The sequence below is a fragment of the Cyphomyrmex costatus genome, unplaced genomic scaffold, assembly GCF_001594065.2.
Source record: "Cyphomyrmex costatus isolate MS0001 unplaced genomic scaffold, Ccosl1.0 scaffold826, whole genome shotgun sequence".
Classification (NCBI taxonomy): domain Eukaryota; kingdom Metazoa; phylum Arthropoda; class Insecta; order Hymenoptera; family Formicidae; genus Cyphomyrmex; species Cyphomyrmex costatus.
The window spans coordinates 157,037-168,474 of record NW_017280404.1 but is presented as its reverse complement, the minus strand read 5'-3'; the positions used below and the strand labels follow the sequence as shown (position 1 = coordinate 168,474).

The 11,438-nt window shown below is 37.6% G+C and overlaps 1 protein-coding gene across 1 annotated transcript; it reads left to right on the top strand.

The window, feature by feature from the left end:
- The first annotated feature begins 5,078 nt into the window (after window positions 1-5,078).
- On the top strand, window positions 5,079-10,895 carry LOC108781520 (adenosine receptor A2b). The gene is made up of 4 exons (XM_018549496.1): window positions 5,079-5,520; window positions 8,244-8,455; window positions 9,064-9,594; window positions 9,878-10,895. Exons 1-4 carry the CDS (start codon window positions 5,079-5,081, stop codon window positions 10,283-10,285), a joined length of 1,593 nt encoding a protein of 530 aa, XP_018404998.1. The 3' UTR covers window positions 10,286-10,895.
- Window positions 10,896-11,438: the final 543 nt, after the last annotated feature.

The following is an 11,438-nucleotide window of genomic DNA, read 5'->3' as shown; positions in this document are numbered from 1 at the left end:
ATATATATATATGATATATATACGGTTAACCTGAACAGTAATTCTATCTCCATATCATTTTATCTAAGTCTATTATATTATATATCGGAGATGACAAATTATCTGAATTGTGACCTTCTGACCATTCAAAGACAAATGCAGAGCAAAGGACCATTGCATTACTCGTTAGATCGTACTACTATACCTACTAATTATATGGTCGTTTATTGTATTACTCGTAATTTTAACTTTGATATCCAGATAGTTAAACTTTTACCAAGAGCACGTATTTCAAATGTGTGTTTGCACGTTATGTTAGCAGATCTCCGACAACAGTCGAACATAGTCTGTTGTTTTAACCGATATTAGCAGAAATGTATCAGAAAATAAACAGGCCTTGCATCATACATGTTAGAAAAAATGCAGTTAAAATTTGACAGAAATTACAGACATAAAAAAAAAATGTTAGTATAGTATATCAGAAGAAAGTAAACCAAAATTAAAGATGATATAACATTAAGACGTGTTAGCAAAATGTCTGAGATCGCGCTTATTTGCAAGCACGTCGTAACAGAGCAGAAATGTGGCAGAATTGTACATGCACTGTCGTCTCAAATAACAAAAGCAAAAATGTAGCAAAAAAAAAAATACGATTTGTTATCATAATATAATTATGTAGAAATGTTAATGTAATCTAAAAATAAAACTAACTTTAAAAAGTTTTATATGGCAGAGATAGCATGTTATATTTATTATAAAATATATTTATCACATAAAATATTTTTATCATAAAATGTATTTAAAAAAAAAATATATATATATATAATTTTTTTTAAACTCAGTATAGTTTTAACTCGGCTTAATATACTCTTTTTTAGTTCTCAAAATTAGAAAAAAATAAAAAGTAGGTTAAACAAAGAATAAAGTTAATCTACATCGATAGAAACAGGCATGAGAAACGCAATAAGTTAAATATTTCGAGATGATGCCTTGTTTTATATTGATCGCCCAGAAATATTGTGTCAAAAACAAACTAATGCGATTCTATATACTGAGAAAAAAATTTACTGAATTGTAATATATATTCCTTTGAATAGTCTTAGCGGAACATTTACTAAATGCATGTAGATACATATTATTATATTATACACGTTCATTTTTGTCACTTAACTAAATATTTATTTACTGTAAGTAAATATTCCACTAGACTATTCTAAAGAAATATTTATTAAAATTTAATAAATTTTTTCCTCAGAGTGTACATTTTCAATAATTGAAAAATGTAATTAATTTTATTTTCATTTAACAATTAATATATGAAAGAATACTATATACATCAAAAAGTATTACGCAGCACATTAGAAGATAATATTATACCATATAAATCGAATATCTCAAAATAACGCCTGCTATAAGGAAGATTAATTGAAGCACAATCAGATAAAAATTTAATTCTTTTAAGTCTTATTTTTTTTAGACTTCTCCATTAATTTTTCTTATTATCAACCGTTGTATCATGCTTCTGTATAAACCGCAGTTGCGCGAGAATAATGTAGCCCGCGTTAGATTATAGAGTGTTTCGCAAGCTACATTGTGCTGATTGTACCCTATTAGGGGACTATTATCGATGCGGTGGTCCGCGTTTTTCTCGCTACATAACGCTTGAAGATATAACTATATAAATGAACGGATGTCTGATTGCGCCCCACTCTTCTCTGCCGTATTGCCGCCGCACGTTTATAGTACCGGATGTGGCTGCCTGAATTTCGTATTACATTGATACCAAACGTAACTGCCGTATTAAGACTCGAGATCAAACCGTTTAATTCAGTGCCGAGTATGTGTGCGTGTGTGAGGCGCATAATATTCGCAGGATCGTGAATGGCGTACGAATGGCGACTTCGAACTAGGATTGAATCGTCGTGACAGAATGACTCCGTCACGTGCTCTTTACGCCCAAGTTGCATTTGCAAGAAAAAACAATTAGGAGAACAACCAAGCGACGCGTGGCTCTTTTACGAGAAGGTGCATGAAGAGGGAAGTGCGCGGAAAAAACGATACAAGACACACGTGATACGCATACTCCACACAGCATGAAATATATATATGTATGTGAATCATTTCTTTTTTAATATTTCAATAAAATAAATTAGAAATACACATTTCGTAAACGTTTGTGAAAACATTTTAAAATATTGGATTACGTTATAATATTTCGCAAAGATATTTTAGAAATATTGCACAAATATATCGCAAGAGAACAGAGATATTTCAAAAACTTTGATCTCGTGGATGTATTTATATTTCGGGAATATCTCATGAAAAATTTCTCAAATATTTCATGCTGTTTGGGACATTCGCGAAACAAGCTTGCGATATTGACAGCCGCGCGAAGGAGGTCTCTCGAGGTCAAGCACGTCGAACACGTGAAAGCAACTGTGTGATGCAGTGTGATGCATCGCGCTTGCACGGCGCGTAAATGCGAGGCGCGTTTGTCGCATCCATCGGCTGTCACGAACCGTCGTGCCGTCGATAAGCACGCGGTTGAGTCGAACGTGAAGAAATCGAGCCCTTTCGGCTCGGCTTGGTTTCGACTACTCCAGGAAGTTTCGAATGACACATCCGGTTCGACCTGGGCGGTTATACTGCGGTCTGAACATTGCATCATTTTTATTTTTGGCCGACTTCGGCTACATTCCACTTGTTCCTCCAACGCTCTTGGAATTCACCTTTGTTTATTAGATTATATTATGTTGAAGACAAACGTTGCTTTGACAAAAGAGAGAGCGAGCTGTGAGAATCAAACACACCATTCGTCTCGTGCGTCTATATTTCGCAGAATTATTGATTCTCATCCCTATCAACCTCTATAAATATTAAGTTGTGCGATCGTATCGAATCCTCATCTGGGAATTGAGTGCCATAACTCTGGAAGTCCATCCCCTCAAGTTGTTTTTCGTATATGATACTATAAGACTCAATTGAATCTGAAGATTACAGATAAAAGAAGAAAGAGAAGAGGAAAAACGGCGTAAGACAAAGAGGAAGACGACTTCCCGAGGCGGAAGGAAGAGCACGAAGAGCGGCACCGACCGGAGATTCCACCACCACCACCACCACCTCCTCGTGTGCCCTACTGTCAACGAGGAGCACCTCAGTTATACGCCACGGGGTTGAGAAGGCGGACGCGTTTGTTTCATGCTCCGACTTCGGCGTCCCGATGCGTGTCGCTCCGCGGAGGAAAGTACCCCCCTGTTTCGCGCACGTCGTTTCACACCCACTTCCCCCCGGGAATTAATCGAAGAAATAAATATTTACCGGCGCGACACCGTGGGCCGGTCGATCCACCGTCGATCGCTTCTCTCTATCATTGAGGTGACTTGGACTCTCCATGCGACTTTTCCCGCCCTTTCGATGACGCACGCACGCCAAGAATGACGCGCGATGACGCATATAACGAGATATACGGAATCAGCGATGTATTAATTAATTATACTGACCGAAATTAAACGGATGGATATTTCTTTTGATACTAAACAGCGATCGATGATGAGCGTCAAGTTCCTTTATTCGTTCGCTTTTGGAGCCATTAGGAACTGATAAATCGGTCGATAATCGGCAAAGATAACGGCAACGATAGGGCGAATGTGAAGCACAAACGCAAAGCGGGAAACGAAGTTGCAGGCTTCTTCACCTCGTTACGTGACGACGGGAAACTCGCGTGACACGCAGACTTTATTAGATGATATCGCACGGAAATTGTCTTACGCGTAATTCGGACTCCGAATGAGTGATGGACGGGAAACGCGGTGGCCGTTAACGTATCACGCGATGAGTGAGCGACCGGCCGATCGATCGTTCCTTCGTCTTTTCGGATAAACGGAAGCGAAGTCGTATGCGCGCAAATCGAAAAATCGATTCGGAAACAATAATCGTAAAAGGAAAGAAAATTAGAAAATCACGAAAGACAGACTGATTCGGGAAAGAAGAAAAGGCGAAGTGCGAACCACAGACGTGAAAGCACACAGCATCGTGTAAGTTTTATGAACAAAATTGAAACGTAAAAAATTTTGAAAGGTGTTGATAGCGATTTTTAGAAATAAAAATCGAGATCATAAAAAAGTTACAAAGTTACAAAGGATAGATTGATTCAGGAAGGAAGAAAATACGAAGTGCGGACCAGATATGAATTTGAACAGAGATGTAAGTTTTATGCGTAAAATTAAAACATAGAATGCTCCCGGAAAATCTTAATGTCGATCTGTAGATCAGAAAGAGAAGCTAAGATTGTAAAAAAAATTAAAAAGCTGCAAAGGATAGATTGATTAGGGAAAGAAGAAAATAAAGTACGAACCGGACGTAGATAGAGAGACGTCACGTAAGTTTCATACATGAAATTGAAATATGGAATGTTTCAATTTGTTCCGAGAAAACTTCTGGTCAAAGATATCAATCGATAATATTTATGAGATTTAATAATAGCTCTATGATATATTTAAGAAATATTGAACTTATTTAAAAAAAAATAATAATAATTGATTGCTTCTTCGTTTGTGTATCGCTGAAAAGTATCACGACATCATGATCGTTCCGAGAGATGAAAACTGAAATACTCTTCGACAGATAAACCCGATAATAATAGCTAAGGAACACAACTCGGACAGCGGGCCCGTAGGTGACAATTGTTGGTTTCTAATATCTCACAAGCGAGAGAGACAGACTCCCGGCGAACCGACTATAATTTAATGCCCGACGTGAACAAGAATAGAACGTAAAAATAACAACGTGGAAGTTTATCAAATGAAACTATTCACAGTTATCTCTCTTTTAGAACACGTGGCCAGTCAACACGCGTCCGGCCGTGATATTAATAATCTCTATAAGATTTAAGAGATATCAGGCTTCCTTGAAAAAGCAATGACCGACGCTTGCATCATTAAAAGATATCGCGACGTCACGACTGCTCCGACCGATCCCGTGCCGCGATATAATGTCATGCTTCGAGATCACGAAGGGATGACGAGGATCGTTCATCGTATAATCGTTTTGCATCCCCGACGGCGCCAATAAGACCGTTGGTGCTCCCGATGATCGTCGCGATGGGATTTCCGTCGAACGCGACCGATCTACCGTTCGATTACTTGGATCACACCGGGCCGACGAACGCGTCGTCCGTGAGCGCGGAACTGAACTTGCCGTACACCGTCTGCGAGATCTTAGTCGCGATTTGCGCCGTCTTCGGCAACGGCCTGGTGATCATCGTCTTCGGTAAGGAGCGGAAGCTGCGAAGACGCACCAACTACTACATCGTTTCGCTGGCTACGGCTGATCTGCTGGTTGGACTGTTCGCGATCCCGTTCGCGATCCTCGCGAGCATCGGCCTGCCAACGAATCTCCATGCCTGCCTCTTCACCGTGTCGATTCTTGTGGTCCTCTGCACCATCAGCATCTTCTGCCTGGTGGCGGTGTCCGTCGATCGTTACTGGGCGATACTGTATCCCATGGGATACTCGCGCACCGTACGCACTAAAACTGCCATAGGTGAGGCCACCACCCTCTTTGCAATCGTCGTCATCGTCTTCATCGTTGACGACGTTGCTTCTCGGCCTTAGCTGACATCGTTAATTTGATATCTGATATCGGGCGCTCGTGTCGCGAGAGTAATGACGGTCGATCTAAATTGATCCGAGATCACCACTCCCGCGAGGAAAGGAGACTTGATCGCATAACGTAACGATTACGCAGTTAGGCGAATTGATCTCTTATAATTTTTTTTTGTTGTCGCTGCTTTCTTGCTAAACAAGCCGGTATTCGAGCGTAATTGAGATTGCCGATAATTCGAATTGAGTAAATCACAGTTATATCAATTTGATATTTATATTGCTATATAGAATGTAGTTGCATCTGAAATACACGTATATGAATGAAGAGGGAGAATTTATTTAATCGAGATTATAATTTCAAACGTTGATGCAATCAACTCTATTCCACATCCGCAAATATGCGTGTAGGCATTTATAGTTTTCCGTGCAAAAATAAAACACTGTAATAACATCCTGCATGAAAAACTGTACGTACATATTTAAACGTATAATTTAGGATTATTTTTACACGGACAATTAAGTCACACACATAAAAGCATTTATCACGCACTTGTTTTTTCAACGTACATGCTTTAATATGCATCAATGCACACTAAGGAAGGATACCTCTACATAATTCGCAAATCGCAAATGCTGACGTAGAATGACAATCACTGCACGCAAAATACGTGCAGATGAAAACCAACTATACGCAATGAAAAAATAAATGTAAATCTTTATTTTGCATATTTGCGATTTGCAAATTATGCAGAAGCACCTTTATGCATCCAACAAATTCGGTTAAATATACTTGTGCGCGCTGATGCATATTAAAGTTATTGTATATACGTTGAAAAAGAATTTACTAAATCTTAATACAAATTTTTTTTAAACATTCATTTACGTTCAGTAAATAAATATTTACATAAAAAAATTATAGTTTAATTAAATTAATGATTTTTATATAAAATAAATGTATGCTTTATATACATTTAGTAAATATTTACTTAGAATTACTCGAAAAATATTTATTAAATTTCAGTGTACTGATTTTATTTGAGTGAAATGCAAATATTACGAATTATAAAATATACATTTTTTCTAACAGTATGATAAAACGTATTGAAGATTTAGTGGGTCAATTCATTTCTTTACAGATAGTTACTTGGATATAATTTTTCATACTTTATTGATGCAATGAAAGCGTGTACTTGGCAAGCATAACTCTTGGGGCTATTCAAGTAATATAAATTATGAGTTAGACACGTATGTGGCACTTAGTTGCTCAATTACAGGCTTGTTTAGTCAAGGGCCGGTCAAAGAAAGCTCAGCGATCTTTAGGTGCGTTATTAACTACGCTGATGACGTTAATGAAAGGAACAACAAAAGAGTCCGGTAGTCGTGTGCAATATCCTAGTCCCAATTTCCGGCACGTGTCCGTACGTGAGGACACAGATATATGAGCTGATATAATTACGTAGCATTGTTCGCATAATCCGCGATTGTTGTATCGCGTCCCTGTCTTAAACCGCGTCGCCTGACGTTGTGTTGCGTTTATTAAGCGTGAATGCACACGCCAATTAGTGCGAATATGCAAAACAATTGTGAAATTGCATTGCGTGCTTCTTACAAGTAATCGTAAAATCCCCACGTGTGTTTTCTCCACGCATCGTCCCAATTTCGTATCGTGCACGAACGAGAAGTTCTCGAAATAACTAATAGGCAAATTCGATTTACAGTAGTTTGACAGAAGATACGCTTCAAAACGATCCAAAAAGAAAGAATCAACAAGATGTAATTTGTTTCAAGACTAGAAGTGAGTGATTCTGAATTCTTACAAACTTAAATTTAAAAAATCAAAGAGAAGTAAGAGAGCAATATTTCGACATTGTTTTGTAAGTAATAATAATATTAAACATCAAATATTTTTATCAGAAAAGCCACATTTAGATATATCTTTTATTATTTTGTAATATTTGTGCTCTATATATATATCTGTGATAATACAACGATAATTCTAAGATCAGTGTGGAGTTCTCTGATAAAATAGAACTTTTTCTAAAGGCGAGCTTTAACTCTCAAACTAGATTTTTTATTGAACACACGGCAAAATCAAAGTAATAGATGTCCATACAAATTCAGTCGATATGTCCTAAAAGTGTTATAAAATTTTTCAGAAGTTGTTCAAACAGATTTTAAGAAATTAAAAGTAAATAGAAAATATTTATATTATTATTCATTTTAATCCAAGATAAATACAAAATTTATCAGCATACAATGTTTGTTGTTTCTTTCGAATTTTTCTATCACTCGAGATAAGTACAAAACTGATTAGACTGCATAAAGTCTTTAAAGTATTCTGAAATGTCAGTTCCTACATATTGCACCTGATAACGTGCATTTCCCAGCGGAGTGCCTGTTTCCAGGAATGACGAGCGAATCGATAAGAAACTATATGTCCTTCCACCGAGGAGAGCGCAAGAAGTCGGTGTTAATCGCGATGAATGACCGATGCGTGATGAACAGATGCGCGCAAACGAGTTATTATCTGAATCATTTGAGCGTACGCATCTAGTTGTCGCGACGACGCGACGTCGGCATGGCGCGTCGATTCATTGACAGTGAAGCGATCAATGGAAGTTGAAAGAAACGATATTAATGAAAAAGATGATCGGTTTCTAGGTATAATATGCGCATGCTGGGTAGCGGGCACTCTGGTAGGCTTTCTGCCACTGTTCGGATGGAATGCCGGCGAGATGAACGATCACAGGTGCATCTTCACGAACGTCATGGACTACGACTACCTCGTATTCCTGTACTTCGCCACGATCATCTTCCCCGCACTGCTGATCGCGGCTTTCTATGCTCACATATATCGAGTAATCGTGAAACAGGTCAGTCGCATAAAAGTAAGATTGTCTGATTGCAATAGTGCGGCGCCCTTATAAAAATACAACACTTTATCGGCAATTGTTACTCTTAGTCCGCAATCTAGCATCTTCAAACTTCAGTGCAGTTTTTTATATTGTTTCGAATTATTGTATAAAAATCTGAAAAAATTTTTATATGCAATGTTCAGTAATAAAAGGATCAAATTTAAACTGATTATTTGTTATGTTTTGTGACTTACAAAGCGTATTATTTGAATACAAAACATCTGATTGTTGATATGCTTCTTGAGTTACATCTGTTTAACTTCATTATTAAATTAAGAATATTTTAAGTGCGAACAGCACTGCAGAATAAGACATTCTGTAGAAATTATTAAAAATAATTCAAATTGAATATAACTTATTATTACGAATTTAACAATATGCGAAAATTTGAATGACCCTTTTTATATCATAGAAGTTGGGATTGCATTTTATCTATTTATTTTTATTTTAGCCAGGATATAGTATCAAATTGGTAGTATTAAATTAGCTTACATTTTTGTCGAGGCACCATACCAAAAAATAATAAAAAATATAGCCAAAGAGAGTAACGGATACGACGGTTACAGCTACAGCAAATCGTCACGATGGATCCCAGCGATCCAGGAGGCGGTGGTACCGTTCGCCGTCTCGGCGTCCTTCGTCTCGGCGGCCGCTTGGGCGGTAATCATCACCAGACGACGGGAACAATGCTACGTTGTCTAGGTGCAGCGCGTAAACGAGAAGTCAAGGCCACGCAGAATCTTTCCCGCATCGTCGTCTTCTTCATCGTTTGCTGGTTTCCGCTGTATACGATAAACTGCGTGATGGCCTTCTGCCCACATTGCGAGGTGGATGATTTCTTGATGAAGTTTTGCATCATCCTTTCGCACATCAACTCGGTCGGCAATCCGCTCCTTTACGCCTATCATCTCAAAGATTTTCGCATCGCCCTCAAGAATTTCGTCTGGAAGCTGCTTTTCCCGCACAGCGATGTCAAGTCCAGTGTAATCAGTGTGATTCACGATCGGGGTTCCCTCGTCGGTTCGCAAAGGCAGCTTCAGAGGCGATTCAGTGGCTTTGATCAACCGAGGAGTCAGAGGCCGAGCTTGCTACGCCAGGTGCGATATTTGACCTATAATACAGTTGTATAAATCTACATATTTATAGTATTAGGTTGCCGCGTGTGTATGTGTATGCGTGGGTGCGTGCGTGTGTGATTTCATTTTTGTAATTACATGTTCAAAGATAAATCTATATAAATAGACAAATAGAGATATTAAAGGAACAATCATGTTATTTAAAGATATACTATGATAAAAAAATTTGTAGATTATACCGAATTGAGATATAAAGAATGAGGCCAGTTATTATCTAATATCTTCATTTAATTGATCGTCACAGGTGATTGATAGCAATAGAAGAATGGACAGTATGTACTCCGAAAGGCGTGTCTCGTTAATCCGACAGAAAGAAATACTCCAGAACACTACGGACGTCAGCATTACAGTTGGAAGTGCGATTTTAATGGGCAACTCCGCGAACAAACGGATGAGCGAGAAGGAATTAGCCAGCGACGACGACATCGTCGACCGTACCGACGATGCGACCGATCATGGAATTTCCTCCTCAATGGAACTGCAAACTTACAAGTCGCTGGCACCTCTTCTGCCCGCAGAAGAAGACCGGATTGAGGAAACGCCGCCCGCGTCGATTTTCGTGATCGAGGCAGACGTGGTGAATCATGCATCTCCCGAACGTCTCCTGGTTCTGGAAGAATCTCGAGACAAAATTGACGTAGCGGGTGGCTAGCAGAGTAACTGCGAAAAAAATTGGAACATTCTTTAAACGAAACTACGACATTTGAACTTTTTCTCTTCAAAATTCTTTGATGTGCTGATTTATTTTATTATTAATTACTCGTCGAGTGTGCCATATAGCTGATATCACACATGTTTTAGCGTAAACTTAAATGAATTTAATATTAAAATGGAGCGACAGTAATACTCTATTTGAAGCTTCAAATAAAAAGACAAAGCGGCATACCAGAGCGTGGTGCGTCTACGACTTCCATTTTCTATCATCTGTTGTAAATAAAATCTAGGTAGGATAAGATATAAAAGAAACTTTTATCTAAGGAGAAGGAAACGTGTTTCCGATCGATTGGCGAGGATAAAATGCCGTGTGCAGGATTGATGCAGGATTGCCAAGAGTGATAAATATACGCGGAGGGAAAAATATATTTAATGTTATATAATAGAACAGTGCACATTGTGATTATGTATATCCTATGCGTGTTCCCATAGAATATTTACACAATGCTTGTGCAATACTCTACATGTCATATAACTAGACGATCACATGGGCCATTCCTCCCATTTACTCTTATAGGATGTTTGCTAAATTATTATATATATGCCCATACGGCACATACATATTATCAATATAATCTCCTAAAGCCATTAAAATGATATTTTAATGTCAAGAGTTTCATCGTCAAGAGTATCGTGATACTATTAAATATAAATTATCAGCCGTGCCCGTTATTAAAAGTTAACGAAGTTCGGCGAATTGCTCTCTAAAGATAATAATTAATAGATAACGAGACTTTAATCACTGACCAATTTTAATTGAACTTTGGTTTAACAAAACATCGAACTGATGCAGGCTTTAAGAAAAAATAATATTTTAGTAAAGAAATTTTAACTAGGATTTTTTTTTTTCGTCAAATATGTTCACTATCAAATACTTTAAATGTATATGTTAATCAAAACCACAAAAAATGTTAAATTAACAAATATGCGAATGGATCGATAAGGTTAATTATTTTAATACTCATTTCTTTTCTCTCTTTTTTCCGCCATTTGTTACTATTTATTTTCGTGTTGATTATATTAAATCTCAGAAAAATATCTGTGCTATTTTTTTATTTATAATTTTAGGATTATATATGTATAAGAATCCT